We start from the raw sequence: 24,273 nt of genomic DNA, 5'->3' as shown, positions 1-24,273 counted from the left end.
ACTATTGTAACCAACACACTGCAAAGACCAAAGCCCTGATTGAATGGGGGTGTTTTATCTGCCAGTGTGAGGGGTAACATCACAACAAGCCTGTGCTATTTGATTCCATTATCATCAGTGGCTCACTGCACAAAAGGCTTCTACAAACATTGACTTTGATGTCATTGTAAAGATTCTAAATACCCCTGTGCCTAAAACTTATTTTAAAAAAGAACAGTCAACAGCTTCTTTTATGGTGTGGGAATGTCTGATGTGTTCTCTGTGAATATTGGAACAAAGGAGCTTTGGAACTGACCCACTGAATGCAATAAGGAGAAGAACAATGGGTTAAATTTGATCAGCTGAAAGGGCCAGTAGCTGTTGTCCTCTAGCAAAGAGTAAACAAAGAGGGTAAAGTTTACAAGCTAAACAGAGAACATTGGAGGTGGGGGCAATAATGACGCACGTTAAATGCAAAGCTTTTGTTCAGTTTTGGGCGTAACAGTTAAAGAAGCATCCTAATAATGCCATGTGTTCACTCCATAAACACTGTAGAGACAATGATTTTACAGTTACGTTTTTTTTTTTTTTTTACAGTTAGGCTTTGAAAGTCTTCCATTTTTTCGTTTACAATCTTGTTGAGTATTTAGTAAGAGCTTTGGTAGAAGTAGATGGTAGTTGAATCTGTTTATTTTTCAAATTTCATGTGTAATTCTGTGCATTACATTACATACAAATTTCAAGAAAAACACTACGATTGCCACATAGATGCAATGAAACATCTTCTTCAATGGCATCTTGATTATTTTAAGAGAAACATCAATTCCTACCGCCAGCTTGCCAATAAATACTACCCTTATAATAATCCTTTGCTTTACAGGTGAAAAGGGGCTTCCATTGGAAAACCATAACATTTCTTATTTGAGCTTTTCAATGAGAGGTTATCAAGTGAGGGTCATATCAAGGATTACCCTTTACACAGACCAAGTCGGCTTATTACTTTGTGGGTCATTCCTGGCAACAGTTGACAATCACCATCACATCAAGATGTACTATGGCTACTTGATAATTAAAAGAAAAAAGAAATTTTCATAATTTCAACATCTCAAAAGAGTCAATCACGTTTTTCACTCTTATCGCAAGCAATTAAGATGTTTGATGCGTTGCACAACCTTAAGGATGATCAAAGTAGATTAAATCAGTTAGTTAACAAGGCCACTGTCCTTTGCAAAGGGCACTTCCATCGGAGAAGCTTTGCAAGTCTTTCGGAAACCTTTTTAAGGGACACCAAGGCCAACACAACGACATCAGATGCATTTGCTGTCTCCTTGTAAAGGGACACCAAGGCCAACACCAAGACATCAGATGCATTCGCTGTCTTCTTGTAAAGGGACACCAAGGCCAACACCAAGACATCAGAGGCATCTTCGCTGTCTCCTTGTAATTCTAGGCATGTTCTATGGTGTGTGCAAATAATGTGAAAGTAATCAAACTAATAAACTCCCACACTTTTTTAAATTTTTATTCTCAAGATGAACTGCATAACCTTTTTGGTTCATTTCCTTATTATTTGTTCTCTTAAAATCGTTAGATAGATCTGTGACAACCTTCAAACTGTTTCTGCAATTCATGTAAATCACTTTCATAATACAGCATTGTTAATATCTCATATCTCAAACAAAGACTAGTTCACTACATAAACGTATTTCCTCACCCGGAGGCCAAACTAAAAACCTAGTGAAAGCCCAGACCACCAAACCACAAACTCTCCCTTTTGAGGGCTTTCCCTGACCTTTAAATCCCTTTTTTATTTCAGTCCAGTGAACTTGAATGTGCTTATTTCAGCGGTAAACCAGACTGATCTTTCCATACATGTACAATGTACATCCAGGGATGAGAGTCTGTGGCATAACCTCAAGTGTGTTGTGGTTTTGTCAGAGCTTTGGCAAAACCCCAGACTCAACAAATACTTGGACATTCACACTAAGATTAAATAAAAGCCTTTTTCATGAAGGGACTTTGCACAGCGGAAATGCACAAAATCTAAGTACACTTGCGGTTATACTACAACTGCCAGATATAACCGCCAGACTCTTTTCAGAAGGAACATGACGTATTATGACGTAGATGTACCACCATTTTTATAAGATATCGCATGCAACTACCAGAAACCTATCCCAATTTATCAATGGTATAATCTACCCAACATATTTTTTCACAAAATGTGCACCTATGATTTATGCAAAGACCGGACAGTGCTTCTGTTAAAAAGCTGTATAAAAACTACCTGAAACCATTCTAAAGTTGGTTGATTGAAAAACTGCAAGGGAGAATTTCAGCTACTCTCCCGACCGAAAAGCAACGATGAACTTTGACGTTAGTGTTTACACTGCAATTGTTCCGGTAAGAGCACTTAGGAAAGAGCAAAAAATTCACAAATTTACATCTCCATCATCACACCACTAACAAGAAAATTCCCTTTTATTTGTCCTGTTGACTTATCCAAACTAACTAGCAGTTTCATAATCTTCATAAAAAAGGTAAGCGTGTGAAAGAGTAAACAAGGCCTACACATTTACCAGCGATTCTTTTCTTTTACATTTCTTCAACTAGAAACAAACAATACAGTATATTAAATGGTCAAGGTCCCTTGCCATACTACGATTTTTAAGCTGACACAATACATGATTAAAAATTTGATTGGCCGTGGGTATACTCACTATAGGCAACAAATTTCTTTTTTTGACGAAAAAAATTAACCTTAATTCCTTTCTGGTCTGGTTGTCCATTCAAACGGAATTTATAGTTCCCATAAATGCTCTTAACAAGGTCATATTTTATAAATGTTTTTTTTTTTTCTTTTGCTGACCCGTCCTCCAAATTCCTGCCCTGAAATTCCTTCTGAACACTTTTCATAAAATATGGTGATCCATAGATGGCATAGAAAATTTATTGTGTTGATGAATTTGTGTTCATATACATTGTAGGCAACAAAGGTTAATAAGCCGTGAGCATATTTTAAAGGCATGATTGTGTTGCAACGATGCATACATTCAGAAGAAAAAAACTCCAGTAACTTTTCGGTAAACGCCAAGCAAAAACTCTGAACACAATACCTGTTAAGTAATCAATATTCCTATGAATAATATCACTTGTGGTGACTGATATTTACACAATCTTCATCTAAGCGGCCGAAAACTAGAAACATGAAGGTGTCACATTGAATCAAGTTGAAGTGTTTCTCTGTTTATCTATTCACCTTTTGTAAATGCATCAAGCCGTTCCTTCACAGTGAATGATACACCTGCCCTACGAAAAGCAAACACAAAGCTATGCGAAACTTGTTATATTTCAACTGGTTGGCAAGACTGGTGTCGCCAATTGCTGCATAAACCTGTCACCTAATCTACCAAGCTCTCCGGCACAGCTATTCAAGACAACTTAAGAATGGAATGGAGGTTTGGGGTATAGCGAGTACCAGACTAGATGGATGCCCATGTGAATTGGAACGGGCAGGTCTTATCAAGGAAGTTGAGCTGGTACTCCCACGGGATATGAAAGGGAAGGCAGGCTCTCTTCATCATAATAAAAACCTGCCAAAACTTGGCAATGCACTGTACAACTCAAGGCATATTTTTCCTAAGCTACACCATGGTCTTAATATCAAATCAAGATTACGTTCACTATACAATGTGTTTAAAGCAAAACTGGAATAAAACATCACATTTAAGAATCTCAAGTTGTTGCTGCATATTTTTGAGGCCATGTGCAAACTGACAACTTCTAAGTTCAAATGATTGTTCACGCTTCTCTCAAAAATTGCCTTTTAGGTTTCAATATACAACATTATTTCATAGATTTTATGACACTGTAAGTGCCATGAAAGGATATTATAAGCTAATTCCCAAAACTTAATGCTGATTCCCCATAGAAAGAATCACAGACACAGCAAAGTTCCTAAAACAAATTCTGTCTGAAGTTTAAAATCAGTGTGCTTCACTCTAACGAGCTCAAGAACAGTTTCAGGAAAATTTTGATTCCCCATTATAAGTTCGGGTACAATGCAAAAGAAAGACCATAAAACCATAAAATAGGTTAATCACGCATTTACGATCTAACTGTGCCGATAATCAAACTAAACTACAAAAGACTTGGGCACAATTGCTGAACCTGATGTCTAGTCTAGAACACCCCTTGCCCCACTTTGGGAAACACTCCCGTCTCCTGAATGTGCTTTTCCCAACGGGTGTCTGAAACCAAACAATGAACAATGTCTGTCTATCCACCTGTATGAGGTTTTCCATCTCTTTTTTTTCTTTCTGTTTTCTTCTTTGACTGAATACTCTACATCAAAAAATTGTTAATCCCTCGTCTGGCAGATTGAACGTTTAAAATCACAATGTTGAATTGTTGTACGTGATTCGGGTGTGGCAAGCCAACATACAATAGGGCTTTCAATAAGTGACTTAGTTTTGCTTGGTACTTGACAAAATGTCATTCAAATGTTCCACCCGACAGGGCCGCTGGCAATCGGCACCTTTAGTTGTACATTTTGAATCCTAACACATTTTATGGATAAATCTAATAAAAACGCCACTTTGGCGCACCAAATTTTTGACTCAACAAAATGGCGGACCCTGCAAGTTCTAGAAGTAAAAGAAGTGAAAGTTAATGTCAAATTTGTGTGAATTATTATATTTTACTCTAAATTATCTTTCCACTAATATTTCAACACATTAATTTTCATTGCCAATCCGAAGGCAAACTAGGAAATGTGTCCTTTAAAATTAAAAGTTTCATCTAGCCTAGTACTCAAGATGCGTAAAAATGACTGACTGCTGGACAAGAGCAAACTTTTGTTTTTCACATTGGTAGTTATTTGTTTTAAAATAGGGTATGTTAATTAGTGCCTTATGGTGTGACCCACTGTACTAAAAAGAAATGTCTACAACCAATGACGTCACTTCTACTTTTAGTAATCGTGTCATGTTACAAGAATATCTTTACTGTCCTACTCTGCACCTAAACTGACCCCTTCTCTCTGACTGCTGTGTTATCTATGAAAGGGAACATATTGCACCCTTTATGCAAACTTCTAACTGACATGCATGTCAGGCCCAACAACAATGACACTCATAAAGTGCAGTCAGCACTATCCCCATCGGAACAAAAGCCATCTGATAGTTCCATTCTGAAGATCTATCTCACAACCACACGTGTAGACAATTAAATCGACTAAAAAATAGGCCAGACTGTGCTCAAAAGTGTCCCACACCTACAGAAAAATGTATGTATACGTGCCCTGTGAGTGAGAGATTAAACAAAAAATGAACTTTGGAGTTTGAACTTTTATACATTGTACGCAGAAAACACTGCCAAAGGACATGTGAAAATAAAAGCATTGCATAGAACATTGGACTTTAACGTTCATACAATTTCATTTTGTTTATTACCAACTTCCTTTTAATCTGTACTGACATGTAACCTATAATGCACATTTTCCTGACAAACAGCATGCAAGACCATTTTTATTATGAAGGTAAAAACATAGCAAGAGCGAGAGTCACAGCTTTTCTGTTCTGCTTTCCATAGGGCCTACTTTGTATTTCTTGTTCTCTTTTTTTTCTTCTTTTTTTTTCGGTGAGAATTCACAGAGTTGATCAACACAAATATATCCAACATGATGAACAGTGTACATTTCTTGAAAAGAATTCTACGAAAACCAGCAGGTTTAATACGTCCTTGGGCTAAAAATACCCACAGAGTTTATTCATGTTTACATTTAGGGCCCTGTTTGTCATCGTCAACATCCGTTAAGATGACATTATTAATTCACACTATGTACTTGAAACTAGCCTATGAAACTTGCTCACAAGAGGTGCTTATGTAGTACTTCTAAGAAAATAAGATCAATGTTAGTTTCCTTTCTTCCGATGGCCTAATATTGGTGACCTATCCAGGCACGAAACATCATTCTATCCACCAGCCATCTGGCATACTCTGTCATCCTGGGATGATCTCTAGGAATTCTTAAGAGGAGGTAAGCCTCGTCTATATTTATACCTCCGTAACGAGTGATACCAATGGGGGATCTTCTTCATGGACGACACTTTGCAGAACAACCCACAACGTCCTTAGAATTGCTTTGGAATCAGACAGCACCAAATATAACCCTCGGTTAATTTCACTGGATCACGTTGTGTCAGATTATGACCCATTCATCATAATTTTGAACCAGATGAGACTATCAATCAAGGTTGAGGTTTTTTCATGATGAAACAAATTGTTGACAGTGAACAGCGACTCTCGTCAATTTCTATACATTGACAGGTTTACGAGGAAGATTTCAACATACAGTTTGTCCTCAAAAAGGGATTTTTTTTTGCCAAAAACAGTTTTAAATTATGATTTTTTGTAAAATATCAAATGATATACATTTCATTCACATACAAAATTTTCCTTTAAATAAGCATCAGATTTATGATGAGAATATACCCGAACGTTCATCACAAAAAAATTAAGCATACGAATGGCTCAACAAACCATTCTGCCCTGAAGGCTGTATACATATAAAGCAAATAGGAATTCTTACATGCACTGACATACATGTACCACTTCCATTAAACCATCTAAACATTTAGGAAAGGCATAGTAGGCAAGACTCATGTCAGCTGGACCTCTTATCTCTGGTCACACATTGCAGCCCATCAAAGTGACACTTACAAGGTGTTTCCCCAAACAACAAATTATATTGCCTGGCACAGATAAACTTGTGGTTTGCCACAAGTTCCACAACATTATACAAAGGAACTTCCCTCTGTCCATCCATGGTCAATACACCATCTGTGTTTCACTACTGTGTAGTTAAACAGCATGGGTGATAATTCTTTCACATACATTGTACTCTGGACAATAATCTAATCCATTGGAACAGTGGATTGTAACCCTCTCATCCATTGTGTACGAGTATGCATTGCTAAATGGAAATTTACAGAGCTAAATAGAAATTTACACTCCACACCACTGTGATGAAAGTTGATTTAGTTACAGTGTGAATGAAGTTCAAGTTTAGTTTAAAAGTTTAGTCTATTGCTTTTACCGCACTAACAATAAAATACAGCTTGGTGTAGAAGGGAAACCTCGACCAGGCACACAGGCCCACTAAATCATACTCAGGGAGATTTTCAAATTTAGTATTCAGAAGCGTTTTTGTAAATTAAGTTGCACTGTCAAAGCCGCCAACTCTCCCTGATTCTGCAGAAATATCTCAGAAAATAATCCAATTCTTCCATGTTTTGAAAATCTTCCTGATTATGGAAAAGATTCTCTATTCATGTTGAATGTGATTCCAAATCTCTCCCAGGTAGACAATATCTCCCTGATTGCGAGATGCAAATGTTTGCCGCTCTGACATTTTTTTTTCTCAGATATAACTTGACCCGCAAAATTTATTAGTTGGATGGCTACAGTAACATGAATGAAAAATACCAAGTATGAACAAAAAACACAACTGGATCGAGAACTCTTTATCTCATTGCCGCCTACACGTACCGCAACTAAGCCATCCTACCACACACTTAAAAATGGCTGTTGCTGACTTTCCTTATGATGGGTTAAAAATCAAGCAAAAGAAAAAATTCCCTTACCTCCTGTTGCCCCTCTCTCCAGGGCTTTTCCACATTCTTCTTGGCTCTTGTACTCAAATGGATTCTGGCATCCTGGCACATCACTGTCACAAAGGCACAACCCGTTCCTGATGTTGCAGCCAGCATGGAGACCGTCACACTGCATGCCCAGGCGCTCCACCCCCGAGCCAGATCCCAGATATTCTTGTGGGTGCCTCTCTGCATTTGTAAAATGGACAATAACAAGAATGTTGTTTAGCAAATCAAATGTTCTTGTATTAAAATGCTTACTGCTGTCCAAGTCGACTTTAAAAATTAAAAGTTTTACACATTATTTCATCCTATTGCCGCATGCCCAGGAGTAACCCTGGCAGAACTTTAATAAAGGTTCCAACATGTAAATATATGTAGGCCTTTGCAGGGCTGATTCTCCGTCTTTTAAATGGCAAGGGCACCAAGCAGGGTTTTCTCCTTGGTAAGGCAAGAAGAAAATAAAATCCAGCATAGGACCAATACGTTTCTTCCTAATCATATTCTCAGAATAAAGTTCTTGTTGTTATTTTCAAATAAAAAGAACGTAAATTCTGAGAAGTAACTTATTTTGGAAACTGTAATGATTCAATGATACAGTAAGTTTGTTAATAATAATAATAACATCACAGTCTTGTTGGGGGGATTTTGATCACTAGTGCTATACAAAGACCAATTCTACCTTGCCTGAAATAATTGATAACAGTGTACTCCTAACTTAGACCTAACAGTAACCTTATAAGAAGCATGGAGGAAGGGGTGAAGTGAACAGAAGAAAGCAGCCTAAGCAGGGAAGCTTGAGCAGGCCATAGTTTGCCTTGCCAACCCACATTTTTTGTTTTCACCACCAAGAAGAAAGATCAACAAGATTTGCTCACAGGTCTGCTCTGGTCTCTCACATTGGATAATCACTTAATGTGGCCTACAAAAGAGCCCACAGTGCAAATAAGTGAATCTGCTCCCTCAAGTGTGAAAATCCCATTACCTGTGTACACATTCCATAGTCTCCAGGGGAGGAATTAATTACAGGCCTATTACTGGGCTTTGAGACCAATCAATTAACTACACCTCATCACTGTGGGAAGTAATCAGGTGGCTTGAGTACTTGTGTAATATAGACTAATTGCTTACTGGCCAGATCTGATGTTTATTAGTAGGGCTTAGGGTCTGTAGGCAAGTCCACTCCTCTGTGATTTATGGTGTTGAGTGGAGACATTCAACAGTAAGTGCAATGCCATAACAAATTGTGTTAAGAGCACAAATCCTGTAACCCACACTCATTAGGGGGGGGGGGGGGTAAGACTTAACGCACTAAAAAGAAATAAGACAAAAAAATACTTTCACAAGCAAGTAAACCCCCCCCCACCACAAACAAAAATAATAATAAATTTAAAGAAAAAAAGAAGAAAAAAATTCAAGTTCAACTTGATATCTAGGGCTACCATATTAACCCATTTTCTAAGTGTCACGCACATCAAACATGATTGTACCTGTACCATTAAATATCCACAAAGGTGTTGATGTATCACACAAATATCAGTAACATGTCTTGAGTTAACACTTTCCTCAATTAACGTCAATAATAAATCACTTAGTGTATATAATGTATGAACATGTTTGTAACTCTCTCACTAAATGCTCACATCTGTTGGCTATTTTTCCCGGGCAAGTCTTGAAATTCAATCTTGATCAACCATTCCAGCGTGTATCCACCTATTCTGAAGATGGGAAGATGGTAATGAACAACCACCAAGACTTTTCTGCAAGTCAATGTCATCCTTGGTTTTTTTAAACTCTTCTAAGAGCTCATTTCCCAAAAGATTGGAAACATCATAATTGATTAATCCTGAAACTTGCTATCTAAGTTGGGTAATACAGGATTTCCTACTTCCGAGGGTGACAAAATTGAATGTACACCGCCGAGCATAGAACATTCCACAGGAATGGCCTATTCCAAAGATGGGATCCGTACGTTGTTTTTTGTAAGGAAACAACCACCAAGACGTTTTTGAAAAACACAGACCCTTGTTTTTGACTCGAAGAACTCATTTCCAAAAAGCTTGACTCATCTCATCAAACACTCCATACATCACCCTTATTGGAAGTTTCCACCTCCTCAAAAATAAAGGTTGAAAAACACGGAAAAGGCAAATAAAATGGAAGGGTGACTAATTCACAAATCATTATAATAGGTAGCCTCTTACATTCCTTGCTGTTTATACTTCAAAAAACGACAACCAATTTCTAGTTCAGCTTTTCCTACATTGTTCCATTTGCTCAGCATTTAAGTTATCATGCAGCAAGGGTGCATGCCTACGTGTAGCTGCTTCATGTCTAATTAATTCAAAGAGGCCTATATTACAGGTAGCAGCAAGGGGTTAGTTAAACAGGGGGAGCATTCTCCATAAAAGGTAAGCCCAGCTCTTGCCAAGCAAGCATGGGCTTCCAGCGTTTTCTCTCGCAGCATTCCACAGCCATTAGTCTCTATTTCCAATCTCAGCAACTTGACCTTCCTTACTGCCAAGACTATAAATTGTTGTGTCTTTGTTTCATGTGTTTACACTCCAACCAGCATTTGTCAAATACTTTGGTCACTTGTGCCTGATGCCTTTAGAGAACTATGCCAACTGCCAGAGGAATGTATATAAGAAAGGGGACATATTGGGGCAACCCTGCATAATTAGCATTGAGAAGGCCTATACTTGAACTTGAGACACAAGGTTGACATCATCAACGATTCAATAAAGAGACAATTAGCCGACTAAAGCCAAACTTTTGTTTTGGAGAAAATCACGTTTGAAGTTATATTATTTAAAATTGTTGTTTCGGAGACTGCCAATTAAACTTGTGATGTTCTTTTTATTTCAAGTGTTCATATGATAAAATAAGCTGCTTTTAATTAAACACAATTAGCCTTTCTCTAAGACAAACAAGGTCTGTGTGCAGAGCGGGATCAACCAATATGTACGATAATTGGCCAAGTTCGTGAAAACTCAAACTTATCTATCGCTTCATGAAAACTTAGAAAGGCTGAGCCCTCATGTTTTGGACTGTCAGGACCAGAGTTAATACCTTCAATGTAGAAACTTGCAAGTCAATGATTGTCTGTGTGTGAAAACTCCAGTGACATTCCGGTAATATTATCGTTGTGCTACTAAGTGTAACTTTTACAAAACTATGAAGTTTTGTTTCTTAAGGACAATATTTTAAATGATACTAACCAAACTGTATAAAAAAGTACTGAGTTTACCAATTAAAGTCAGATTTTTTAATGAACTTGCTTTTCATGAAACTGTAGCCTAGCCTACTTTTCTGTCTTTGTATCAAATGTGCTTTGACAAAAGTGCACACACGATACAGTAGCCAGAAGGTCTTGCGTAAATTAAAGTTTGCTTAAAACCACCGCGTGGTCGTCATCCTTACAGAAGAATCTTTCGTCAAACTGAAACTAACTAACCAAAACATTGCCACATTCCCCCGCCTCCAAATAACATAACAATTTAAATGATAACAACATTAAGCGGATTAGATGCAGTGGATAGTGATAGAGTGGAATGTGAGCTACAGCATGGCAAAGAATACATCTCTGGGAGGGTTAGAAACAGGCTCTAGCTGTGACAGTAAGCACTTTTACCAATGAATCTTGCAATGCCGGTACATTATTAAAAGATTCCATGTTGTGTGCAAAATAAAAACAACATTGGATCCAGACAATGTGACTTTAATCAACATTGAGAGAGGGTGTATCAAAGGGGGGGTTGGTGGCCAGGTAATTCTTTGACTGTCTGCCTTCTCTTTTCTGATCCTGTTTCATGCTTTGCCTAATTGATGATTATTAGTAACAGTCAGCTGATTTTCTGCCCATCTCTTGATTGTTCAACCTTCGCATACCACCAGTTCATGCACACACACAAACACACCTGTCCTTTTGCTTCAATGGCCTCCAATATAGGATCCACAATAACAAGGTTAAACCAATTGAAACACAGCAAACAACTGCCAAATAAATTACACATAGCCTCTTGTAAATGAATTCCAAAATGTCACTCAAAAGGTCCACTCCTTACTTCTTTTTCTCTTTTTGAGATCCCCTTCTTTGGTATACAATAAAGGAAAATATACTTGAGAAAAGAAGCTGAAATATTCTACATTCCATTCCCCCCTCCCCCCACCTATCTAAAGTATACTTTCAAAACATAGACAATGATGTTGCTAGCACCCACAATGCAACAAACCTTATTATGAAAAGTCCCTGTTACTCTTTGTGTTTTGGGGCGTAAACATTTAGAGCACTTAGTCCTAAAAGTAGCAATTCATCTTTAAACCTGAGTTGGGTAACACATGATTTCCTATTTTCAAGGTCGAATGAACAAAAGTGAATGTGACACCTTGTTACATGAATGTCATAACAAGATTGCGAGAAATGTTGTTTTAAAGGGTGTATGTTGTTTGATCATGCTGTTTATAGAAAAGTCCAACACCAATAATGACTGAAAACAAGACCATGTATAGAGAAGAGAAGTATACATTTTCAGAATGAAAAATCAATTTCATTATCAGCAGTAGTCAGGAGGCCAGTAGCCAGTATGTTTAGATTCACAAGTATTTTTTAATGTCCTTGAAATATGAAATGGATAATAGGATTAATTTAAGGTCATAGGACACCAGTTAAACCTTAGTTTACTTTGATAGGACAAAGCCCTTTGAGAACAAATGATGCCTGGATTGCAAGATTGTGGAATATTAGTTTGACTTTGAGCACCAAGGCAGTTCCGCTTCTTTAGTCTTGGCTGGGATGGTCCTTTTGACTTTCTTTTTAACTGTGCAAATTATCAACTATCTTACTTCTTGGTTGTCTGTCTTTCCAAATTTCCATCCTTTTTAAAAGAACAACTGTCAGGAAAAGGATTGTTTTGCTCTTTCTTGCCCCAAAGACCATAGAAAACAAAATCAATGTTTTCATACTTGGAAAAACCTATCAGGCTCAATTCTTTTCAATCCGAGTTTAACAAATATGAAAACTCATTGGCTTTAGTTTAAATAGCATTAGGCCTAAACAGAATTAAGCGATTCATTAAAAAAAACGCAAGTCTTACAGGGCATACTAATTATACTAAATATAAGTTCGAGAATTTAGTGACAGTGCGTTACCTTGACAAATGCCAACTGCTTGCTGCGGTACAGCTTCTCCAAATTCCAGACTGACCGAACACATAAGTCCCTCGTCACATCGTCCAGCCAGGTCGTATTGACCACCGCATGATTCTCCTAATTGTTTAGCACAGACCGTACAGCAGCCACATGGGCCAGGTATCTGTGATCCACTGCAGGAGATAGTCGGGCAGGTTTCTGGCTCACAAGGCCCACAGGATAGTGCCTCAACGTGCAGCACCATGCACAGAATCAGGATAAAGTACGACAGCATATCTGCTGCAGTCTATAGAATGTTCCTTTTGGGACTGTTCCGAGTTGACTTTACGTTCAAAGTTTGTTTGTGGGTCAAACTTAAGTTGTGGTGGTTGCCGTTAATCAAAAATGAGTGTAGGATTTCATCAGAGGCAACAACAACTGAAGTCAACTCATTTTCAAAGAAAAAATAAGTTGGAAATCTTGACAAAATGATGCGATCAATTTGCTCCTGCTCCTGTTTTGATGAGAAGAAAAAAGTATATAAATACGTTTAAATATTACATCGTAATCATCCAAGTTTTTCAGAAATATTTTATGCACAGTATAAATGCTAAAATCTTTTTAAAATATGACCGGCAGAGCAACCTCAAAATGTCACGCGCAATACTTTTTGTAATTTAAATTTGTTTTACACTTATGGCGTTACACTATTTCCCATTACATTAAAAAGGCACTGCAATTTTTTAAAAGAAAAAGCAAACAGAAATTTGGCCAGAAGTGCCCCCAGAATTCTTTTTTTAAATCTCCTATGTGCCCCCCAAAATCAATATTCTGATTATGACGCTGCTGTACCACCAACTAATCAAGCAGTTCTGTATCTCAATCTGAAGAGTGTAGCAACTAGGCACATTAACAAGCGCCAATGGTTATTATGCACAATACATTTCAGTTTAAATGGCCTTATGGCCTTCAATTTCAAAATGGGGGACGGGGGGGGGGGGGGGGGTGGCAACTTTCAACAGTTAACAATAACAAGAAGAAATGTAAAGCACAAAATTAACTTTTATGATGAGGGGGCGCCAAGCATTCTGAATAGGTCTACTTCCAAATCTACAATAAATTTTGTCAAAAAGGATGTTTCGGTTTACCAAGTTTTATTAATAAAACTAGCATGATATTTGACCCTTCTTGGAAAAAAGCAGGAAATTGCATAAATAGTTAGTAGAGAAAAAGAGCTGACCTATACTCTAATACTATAGTAATACTATCCATAGTATACATGTACAACACATGGTATATAGTATTGTGGTAGGCTTGCCAGGCTATTTAATAACATTTTCACTTATTGACCAGTTTTTCCCTGCCTTTCGGGGGGGGGGGGGGTCGAAAATCAGATTAAAGTAGGAAAAATATGATGCATGGTGTTGTCAATACTATTGTGTAAAAATGGAAGGGCCTAGTTTCGGCAAAGGCCACTTTTTTTCATTCAAAGAAATACCTTCTGTCCCATCATATCACTCACTGTGTAACTTGTGGCAAAAATACACAACTAGGACCAAAACAGTAATAACTTAACAACCACGTGTGGGGAACCCTTGTGTTGAAATGTACGATAAACATGGTAAATACTTGCCGAATGGAATTCCCGTGAAAACTGTCACGCAACAAAACTTCAACATCCAACGTTCCTCGTTTGGCGCAGTCGATAAAAAAAATCCAGCCTTGCCACAATATAGCGGTCTACCGTCAAACGTCTCCCGAAGCAGAGTGCACTAAGCGAACGCCTGATGAGTACCCTCAGCGAACGTCCCGTCCGTATTGTGAACTTGGAGAAGGTTTTTTTTTAGTTTAGTGTGAACTGCAATTCAACGAGGCATCAACCATGGTGGCTGAATTAGCGAGCTAACGTGTGTATATTGGTGGTGGCAGCTAGCTGGCCATCCAGAGCTAGCTTGTTGGATCGGCTAGACGCCTTGCATACCTAACGTTGTGTGTGCGTGACCCGCTTTTCAAAACATGCGCACAATCACAACAGGTGAACTACAATAGTGAATTGCCATGTATTTGTACACACGTACAATCATGGAGCAATAAACTACAATGCAGCTGGGCCTGGTGGCCAACGATGATGACACCCTCTGTGTTGTGTTTTTTTATATTCTTTTGGGGTAAAACCGCAGACTGAGTATTTTGATTGGATGAGGAGTGGGAACGTAATTGTAATGTAATTGTGTATTGAGTTGACATCCGGGACTTTGCAAGCCGTGAATATTAATACTGTAAAATGTAAAGACCTCGCCAGCAGAATTACTTACCCCCCCCCCCCCCCCCCCCGCACACACGCACTTTGGAATGTCCTGGCTTTAGCAATTTGATTTATTGTTTGGATATTGTTGTGAAGGAAATAAGTAGTAGAAAATAACTTTTCTATCTTTAGTAGTAAAACAAAAATAAAAAGTCCACCTTGATATGAAATTTTTCGTTGATATAAATGCCATTTTGTAAGCATTTTCCCAAAAGCAACTCTTCAGGCACACTCTTCCCGTCATTATTTTTTGTATCCTGATCAGAAAGGTCCGCCCTGTCCTTACTCTATGGTTCCGCCCCAAGTGTTCCCCCCATTCCCAGTGTCCTAACTTTGTCATTACAAATTACATGGAACAAATTTGTGGAAGAGTGGTCGTATTGATGCTCTAAATGGTCACAGCTAGCTGTATGTTTTGACTCACCCTCCTTGCATACAACTTGTTTATTAATTACATCATTCAATAAATTTAGTTTTTACCTATCAGTATTTTTCTCTACCCCGAGTACCCTAACAAGGAAATCGCCCCAGTGTAACAACAAAAACATCTGACTGGACCGCATGCAAGATGTAGATTTTTAGGGCACCGCAGTTATAGAGGGCGCTGTAACATTTTCCAACTCGTGCATTTTGTCCGTTTTTCAGGGGAGGGGTCTTGTGTGGTGGTGGGCAAATCACTATAAAACACTCACTAACCTAATTCAACAATGTTTTGAACAACAATTTTAGGTACGATACTTTTCAAAACCTATCAATAAACTTGAATGTGTGTAATCGGTTCAGTTTGTTTGGTTGAATCTTCGTCTACCTAGGTAGTTCTAACTAGTTAGTAAAATAAAATTAACTAAAAAGTAAAAAGGTAGTGGTTTTAATTGAAAATTTGTCTGGAAAACTTTAAAAAGTTACCCACGATTGCTCCACTAGAACTGGTTGGTTCTGAAACCGTGTCCAGGTTAAGTCGCTTCTGTACTGCTAGTACTAATAATAATCTAACTAAGCGAATAAAGAAAATTAGTTGAAGCGAAAGATCTGTACCTAGTACTAGACTGTCTAGAATAGTTTGTGAAGTTTTTGTGCATGAAGTTTATTTTCAACTTATGTATCAACCGCGCGCGTGACGTTGCCCAATCCTCACGATTTAGCCTGATACCATTTCAATGGTTCGTTCAAATGTCTAAAAGGTTGATTGGGTACAATTCCGTGTGTGTACGAATCATGGACAGAGAGGGCGCACTTCAACCTACAGTTTTTGATGGTGTCGGAATTTGGTCCGGTGTTTGGGGTGATCTGCATGATGATTCTGACGGCGTTTGTAGCTTTCTAGGTTCTTGTTCAAGGTAATTGTCGCTAAAGCATTTTAACATGGGATCCTTAACATGTCTGCTCAGAATACATACTGCACAAACTTTCTTTTTGTGAATTTAGGATGTTTTTGTCAACAGCCACAACTGAGGCGATTTCGTGTTGTGCAGTAAAAAATATCAAGTACAAAATATCAAGAACAAGAGCAGGGGGTGGGGGGGGGGGACAGTCCTCAGTGTAAAGCCTTCCTGCGAATGCGAATACGAAGCGAATTAGACATAAATTTCGCAGCGATATTCGCAAGTGAGTTGAACAAAGTTGAACTGCTGCGAATTATTTATTGCGAATTGTGTCGTCAAAATTTGTATCGCATTCGCAGGAAGTATGAACCGGGCTATGGGCAGATTCGGTGGCTATGGTCATGATTGTTGGTGTCTCTTTCAAGTATTTAGGTTGTTTGCCCATTTGTTTGGATTGTTTTATTACATATAATAAGGTGGCAATTGCTTTTTTGTTAAAAAGGACTTGAATTCTGACTTGAATTGAACTCCAGCATGTCCAGTGGTTTTTGTCTTCTTATTTTAGTAGAGTAGAGGTATAGACCCTAGTGTTTAAACTACACCACTAGGGTGATGTACTCCTTTTTTCGAAATGTGATCATTATCGGTCGTACAACTACTAGTTCTAGCTACACGTAGTACAACCGATAGTGACAAATTAAAAAAAGGAGTACACTACAGCGCCCCAGTTACTGGGTCTCCATAGACGTCTAACTAGCATAAATTGCACAGTCATGGTGGATAATTTTGTTCTTACGAATGTACATTTTTTTTCTCTCTGTCTAACCCAGGTACAACTGAGCACCTTCATCATGGTAGATGTTACATCCTGCCCACGAAAAGTGGGCAATGCCATCTTGTGGTTCTGCCGCCAAACCCGCCAGAATCTAACAGTCGAGCCAGTCATGCTGTTTTACATGTTGGGCAGTTTCCTTCAGTACAGCGCCCTCATACAGCTGATGTATCTCAAACTCTGCCAGATTGAGTACAACAATACCGCAGCCTGTCAAAATCTCACCCATCATAAAGACATGGAAAAGTACACACAAACGGCGGTGTCGAACTGGCTGATCATTATAAATGCGTTCTTGACTGTGTCGTCAATTGTAAGTACCCTGTTTTTCGGTGCGTGGTCCGATCGAGTTGGGAGACGAGTCACTATCATTCTTCCCACTATTGGATCCATCATGAATGGTATCGTCATGATATTCTCTGCCACGTATACATTATCATCGCCGTGGTATATTGTATTGGCAACCGTTCTCATGGGATTGTCGGGTAGTTACCCTACCCTCACCACGGCTGTTTTCAGCTACCTAGGCGACGTGACAAATGCAGACAACAGAACTATGAGATTTGGAATCCTTGAAGCCATGACGTTTGTTGGTAGCTTCATCGGGCATATAACCGGTGGTGTCGTCATAGACCATGTCGGCTACATTGCAGTCTTTGGTTATTACATCGCTTGTAACCTGGCTGTAGTTCTCTACACGGTGTTGTGGCTACGGGAGTCCAGCACGGCTGCAGTCAGTGCTCTCGATAGTCGGGTGCTCGTTGATGACATTGACAGTCAGGTAGAGACTGAGCTAGGAAGACCAGATAATACGCAAAAGGGTATCTGCCAGGAGCTGGTACGCTTTGAGAATGTGAAGAGTGCACTGAGAGTTCTCACCAAGAAAAGAGAACACTATGGGAGGCTACAGATTGTTCTGTTGATATTCTGTCTATTCATTCTGCAGCTTGTTGGAGAAGGTAACTGATTACTGCGCCTTGAACACCCAGCAGGGTGGATATGTGCGCATTACAAGTCTTATTATTATTATTATAATTATTATTATTAGTAACTACTTGAGGTTTAGCATCGGGCTCACATTTTCATGAAAAGGAAGGTTCAAATTTTGGATTTAAAAAAAAAATGTTTTGGACTGTCAGCTTTTATCATTTTATTTGTTATTTTATGTAATTTAAGTTGATTTTACTGTCGGCATTGTTCAATCAGTAAAGGCAATTTGGAAATATCTATAGTTTCAATATGCGTCAAAAGTTAATCTTTCAATGGTTATTACACCGTCAAAATGTCCCAACTGTACTATGCATAAAATTCTTTTAAACTCATTGTGAAGTGAAATCACAGTCTAATATAAAATGTAAATCAAATGCATTTAAAATGTTTTCAAGTGGTTAGTTTGAGTACATTTTCACTTCAGAGAGAGTAAGTGAAATATTGTAAATGTGCGCAAAGTATAACAGACATACATGTATTCAATTCTTCTTACTTTAAAGACAATGGACACTATTGGTAATTGTCAAAGACCAGTCTTCTCACTCGGTGTATCTCAACATGCATAAAATAACAAAACTTTGAAAACTTGTGCTCAATCGGTCGTCGAAGTTGTGAGATATTAATGAAAGAAAAAAACACCCTTGTCGCACCATGGTCACACGAAGATGTGTGCTTTCACATGCTTGATTTCGAGACCTCAAATTCTAAATCTGAGGTGTCGAAATCAAATTCGTGGAAAGTTACTTCTTTCTCGAAACTTACCTCACTTCAGAGGGATCTATTTCTCACAATGTTTTATACTATCAACCTCTCCCCATTACTTGTAATCAAGAAAGGTTTTATGATAATAATTATTTTGAGTAGTTACAAATAGTGTCCACTGCCTTTAGGTCTGTTTTCTGATTTGCCCTTTCAAAAATCTGTGTTTTGTTTATAAGAAAAGTCTATAGTGACACTGACATTGTTTCCATTATTTATCTCTACATCAAAGGATTCGGAGATACCATCATATTGTTCATCAAGAAAGCACCCTTGGGTTTTGATGCTTCAACAGTTGGTAAGTATGTCATACATGGAATTGACCACTTTTGATTGACAGGGTGTGTCATGGCCGAGTGGTCAAGCGCACTGGACTCAAGCTCTAGTGTTTCTAAATCAGCAGAGTGTGGAGTTCAGTCCCAAAACTATATTTTTCATGTATTCCTGGTGACAGAAAAGATGCAGTACCGGTGGTTTGTTCACAGATAAAAAAAAATTTTTTTTTTGTATCCACTATTGAAACTGTTCTCCTATGTAAGCTCCTTGAAGCTTAAAACTCCAGGGGTCGATTTCACAAAGCGCTAAACTTATGACTTGTCCTTGGAGATATTAGAAACTTAAGTCCTAAGTTACTCATCCTAACTCTTAATCCACCACTGTTGCAATTCCATCATTTCAACTTATTTTCTAAGATCTTGAATCAAGTTATTTTAGTATTGACTCTCCTCTCGATGTCGTTATGAAATCCTTTAGGTTTTTATCAGGGACTTAAGAGTGGTGTAGCTGCTTTGACGCTAATGATTGGGATGCCTCTACTGAGATTGACCCCGCTGCATGACACAGTCATAGCCATCGTTGCTTTCCTGTTCCGCAGTGGTTCTATGATCATGATCGCCTTCGCTAGAGACACTACAACGGTTTTCTTGAGTAAGTTCTTTTAGATTTCTCGGAGAGCATTGGAAATGTTTACAAGAATTTTTTCTGTTTTTTAGGTTGTGTTCTTTTGGGGTAAGATGTAAGTAACCACCATCATGTACTTATTCATTACAGTCTGAGGTATAGTCACATGACAGCATTGGATTTTGGTGGTGTTGTGGGTTTTATTTTTTTTGGGGGGGTGTTGTTCTTGGGGGGGGGAGTGTTGTTGTTGTGTTGTTATTTTATTTGTAAACAAAATTCTTATTTGGGGGGTGGGGGTTAAAGCACAGCTGTTACATTGGTAGATGTCAAACAGGAAATAACAAAACCTATGAAACTTTTAAAGCCCAATCGGGCATTGAATTCTTATTAACGGTTTATCTATATAACATCTTATCTTTTATAACATTTGTTTTTTGTTCATCTTTAGTGACCATTCTGTACGCACCGGCTGGTATCCCAGCAGCCATTACAAGATCCCTTCTCTCCAAGAATGTTGGCACCAATGAACAAGGTAAGTTAAAGGCAGTGGACACTGGTAATTACTCAAAATAATTATTAGCATACAACCTTACTTGGTAAGGAGTAATAGGGAGCTGTTGATAGAATAAAACATTGCGAGAATGGCTCCCTCTGAAGTAATGTAGTTTTGGAGACAGAAGTAATTTTCCAGGTATTTGATTTTGAGACCTCAGAAGTAGATTTTGAGGTTTAGATTTCTCGAAATCAAGCATCTGAAAGCACACAACTTTGTGTGATAAGGGTGTTTTTTATTTCACTGTGTTCTCTTTTCAGTTGGAATAAAGACAAAATTTACACTTAAAGACACTGGACACTTTTGGTAATTGTCAAAGACTTATCTTCTCACTTAGTGTATCTCAACATATACATAAAATAACAAACCTGTGAAAATTTGAGCTCAATCGGTCGTCGAAGTTGTGATATAATAATGAAAGAAAAAACACCCTTGTCACAAAAAGTTGTGTGCTTTCGGATGCTTGATTTCGAGACCTCAAATTCTAAATCTGAGGTCTCGAAATCAAATTTGCGGAAAATTATTTCTTTCTCGAAAACTACACCACTTCAGAGGGAGCCAGTTCTCACAGTGTTGTATACCTCTCCCTGTTACTCGTTACCAAGTAAGGTTTTATGCTAATAATTATTTTGAGTAACATACCAATAGTGTCCACTGCCTTTAAAAGGCCCAGTGAATCAGAACTGAAAAAAGGCATCGCAGGGAAAGCTTCAATCAAATTAATAATCAGAAAAGTAAACTTGAAAAACACTGTATATTCAACAACAAAAATACAGATACAAAATGCAGTGAGCTGTACAAATGTGCACACAGTGCCGTCCAATTTGAATTACATAAATCTTGATGCCTCAGTCGTGATGCATCTATTGTTCCTTTGGGCAGGCCTAGAATTACATGCAGGCCACAGAGTCCATGGCCTCTGTCGCCCATGGTCTTGGCCTTGATGCCCCTTTATTGCCTTAAAGATTTTCCAATGGAAGTGCCTTTTGCAAAATGAAAATGGCCTCACCCTTTTGAAAAATAAAATTCCAGGCCTGCTTTGGCACTTCTTATTAGTTGCAGAATCAGACCAGAGCCAAGAAATTCCCTGGCGAAATTCTTGCTCTCTAAGATACTATTGAATCACTTTTGAATGTTGTCGTCCCAATTCTAGGTGGAATGTTTTCCCTAACTGGAGCCATGGAAACCATGACAACGTTCCTCTCATCAGCGCTGTTCAATGCACTGTACAGCAACACCAAGGATATCGTCGGTGGCGGTTTCGTCTTCATCGTCATGGCCGTTTTATTGATCATACCAATGCTGTTGATGTTGTAAGTTACTCTCAACACCCCAAACAAATTTTCAAATCAAGATATAACATTGAGCATGTTCGAGTGCGCACTATGGTTAACTCAATGTCAACTTTGTCAAAAGCTGCTGTAGGCTTTTAACCAATAGTTATTAACTGCCATTAATGTTAAGAGTGATTACCAATCTGATACCTTCACTTTAAAGGTGGGTTCGAGATCTTCAGAAGGGAAGCGCAAGATACAGTCCATCCGGAGCATCAGGGGAAGGTAAAGAAGCCTCAGTTCATGGTGATACATAACGTCTCACCCACTCATCACAGCTCTTGCTTTAAAGGTTTGCTCAAAACACAACCTCTCTAGAACAATGTGCTGAAAGATCTGTTCTCTGTCTCTTTACATAATTTACGTCTTTTCCGCTATTCAATCTGTGCTATGTTACTTTAAAACCAACGCAGTTGCGTAAGGTTTCATGAAATCAGCTGCAGGTCTTATAGGTCCAGTGGATGAATTTTCAGTGGCGTAAGCTTTCAATTTTTTACAAGGCGCATCCTTTTGAGACCTCACATAAAGAGTCTTCCTTACTAACATCAACATCACAATTAAAATTTACTTGGCACTATTCCATTTAGATCATAGCGCACCCTTTCCCAGGGTAAATTTTAAAAAAGCACTATGCTTCAAATTTTCCCTGCATGTTGGTAATAACTTAACGGAGTATCTTTAGCCATGTTATAATTATGTTTCAATTCTGTAGACTGTATATCGCTTGAATAGCATTTGATGCTTTTGTTTGTTGTTGCCAATATTGAAATAAATATCTAAACACTAAAACAAAAATTAACATAGATGTGAGACTTTAGAGCGTAACGAAATAGAGATATACTAACAGATTCCCAAATTGTTCCAAATCATTGGTCCAGCTGCACCTAGTGTTTTTTTTACACTCAGAACCTTATTTACTAGTCTCCATCTCTCTGCCCTCTTAACTGTTTCTTTCTCCTCATAATTCCGCCTCTTTCTTTGTATTTATCACACAAATCAAAAATAGAAGTGTTATGAAGGTACGACCGTACTAGCAAAAACTACTGCATCAGACAGCATAGCACTTATTATCCACTGTCCTTGTAAAATGTTGTCAAGTTAGTGATCCTGTGTATTGCACAAATTTGGCGTGCCATTACCAAACAGAACAAGTTTTGCCAAGGTAGCAACAGAATGCACGATAGAGTATGTGGCTTTAAGAACAACCGAGTGAAACTCACAGATGTCAGGGATGCTACTTCAGTAGATTCCAAAGGGTGCAAATGTCTTCAACTCTATATAAATGTAATTATTGTACAGCTAGCCACCATGCGCCTGCAACTATATATCCCTTGGTGGAGTTTGATTGAAGTATCCAACAGATACACAGATACAGATATAATACTCAACAAAACACATACAATTAACAATCATTTTCATTTACTTTTTATTCTCTTTCACTGTGACCATAGCTTGGTTTGGACGTCTTCAGATAAAAACAGATAGTGCAACCGTGGAATCATCCAGTCTATGAGAGCCCCGCCTTCTTCATTATCCAAATCAAAATCAGTGCGCAATCTTTACATCATTGGTGACAATTTCATTTAAAAATGCTTAGCTCTCTAGTTATGTAGATTTTGCAATATAAATTAATAATAAGAAATGTTTCCATTTGGTAAATCTCACATTTAAGAAAATGACAATCGACAAATGATATGGTAAAGAGCACTTGAGAGCTGTTAATGTTCTGTAACATTGTGAGAAACAAGAAACTTTTGAATCAGTAGTGAAGGCTTTCTAAGGCATTGAAAGCACACAATTCTATGCAACAAGGGTATATTGTCTTTCGTTATTTTCTTGCAACTTTGATGAATAATTGTGCCTCAATTTTGGAAGGTTTGTATTTGTATGCATATGTTGGGATACAACAAGTGAGGATACTTGTCTTTGGCAATTAATGAAATTGTGCACTGCCTTTAAGCAATTTTTCTGGTAACCGCCCCTGTGAGAACCTAAGCCTAATTTTGGGGAACAACATTTTGAGGAAAACAAAATACGATAGAAGTCATATCACATGGCAGAACATTGTAATGGTCCTATACTATACTACAAAGGCATTTACATGTATAAAGCGCTCTTACAAACAATTATTCACAATGACTTTTGTTTTTATAATAAAATCGGTAAAATGGATTTAATAAAAGTAATACTTGTATATCAGCTTGCTTGGTTTTCAGTTTGTGTAATTTTTTTTCTAATATAAATTTATTTTTGGAATGATTGCCATTAAAATAATCTGCAGCCAATATTTTTATAAAGTGTACTGTGTCTCAACTTTAGTATTTCCTTCTGTCCGAGTTCTCCCCACATTTTCTAGCACAATTCAATCCAATAGCTAACGGGGTTTTAGTGCACCAGACTGGAGCTCTGATGGTTCAAGTCATCGAGGTGTAGGTTTAGCTTGATACGATACACGTTTGCATGCTGGGGTAAACTATAGGGGTTAATTCCACAAGACTGCAGGCCTTGTAGCTT

The 24,273-nt window shown here is 38.1% G+C and overlaps 2 protein-coding genes across 3 annotated transcripts; one reads left to right on the top strand and one right to left on the bottom strand.

The window, feature by feature from the left end:
• Nucleotides 1-230: 230 nt before the first annotated feature.
• Nucleotides 231-13,273, bottom strand: LOC117294091 (cysteine-rich motor neuron 1 protein-like). The gene is made up of 3 exons (XM_033776597.1): nucleotides 12,786-13,273; nucleotides 7,626-7,823; nucleotides 231-298 (listed from the first exon to the last, which is right to left on the bottom strand). Exons 1-3 carry the CDS (start codon nucleotides 13,057-13,059, stop codon nucleotides 231-233), a joined length of 540 nt encoding a protein of 179 aa, XP_033632488.1. The 5' UTR covers nucleotides 13,060-13,273.
• A 3,047-nt stretch (nucleotides 13,274-16,320) lies between these two features.
• Nucleotides 16,321-24,057, top strand: LOC117295257 (proton-coupled folate transporter-like). 2 transcript variants are annotated; one of them, XM_033777804.1, is made up of 8 exons: nucleotides 16,321-16,406; nucleotides 17,222-18,182; nucleotides 19,205-19,270; nucleotides 19,726-19,899; nucleotides 20,321-20,404; nucleotides 21,579-21,738; nucleotides 21,923-21,984; nucleotides 23,211-24,057. In XM_033777804.1, the coding sequence occupies exons 2-8, from the start codon at nucleotides 17,243-17,245 to the stop codon at nucleotides 23,270-23,272; spliced, it is 1,548 nt and encodes a 515-aa protein (XP_033633695.1). In that variant the 5' UTR covers nucleotides 16,321-16,406; nucleotides 17,222-17,242; the 3' UTR covers nucleotides 23,273-24,057. The 2 variants fall into 2 exon arrangements, with proteins under 2 accessions (XP_033633695.1, XP_033633704.1); XM_033777813.1 differs by having other exon boundaries at nucleotides 21,923-22,051.
• Nucleotides 24,058-24,273: the final 216 nt, after the last annotated feature.

This window comes from Asterias rubens, chromosome 1 (genome assembly GCF_902459465.1).
Source record: "Asterias rubens chromosome 1, eAstRub1.3, whole genome shotgun sequence".
Taxonomy (NCBI): Eukaryota; Metazoa; Echinodermata; class Asteroidea; order Forcipulatida; family Asteriidae; genus Asterias; species Asterias rubens.
This window is presented reverse-complemented; position numbering and strand designations above follow the sequence as displayed.

Coding starts and splice junctions, on each gene's coding strand:
- LOC117294091 (XM_033776597.1), bottom strand. CDS start 13,059: ATGCTGTCGTACTTTATCCTGATTCTGTGCATGGTGCTGCACGTTGAG. Junction 7,824..12,785: donor AGCAGTTGGCATTTGTCAAG/GTAACGCACTGT, acceptor TTACAAATGCAG/AGAGGCACCCACAAGAATAT. Junction 299..7,625: donor GGAGAGAGGGGCAACAGGAG/GTAAGGGAATTT, acceptor TATTGCATTCAG/TGGGTCAGTTCCAAAGCTCC.
- LOC117295257 (XM_033777804.1), top strand. CDS start 17,243: ATGGTAGATGTTACATCCTGCCCACGAAAAGTGGGCAATGCCATCTTG. Junction 20,405..21,578: donor TGTTGGCACCAATGAACAAG/GTAAGTTAAAGG, acceptor TCCCAATTCTAG/GTGGAATGTTTTCCCTAACT. Junction 21,739..21,922: donor ATACCAATGCTGTTGATGTT/GTAAGTTACTCT, acceptor TTCACTTTAAAG/GTGGGTTCGAGATCTTCAGA.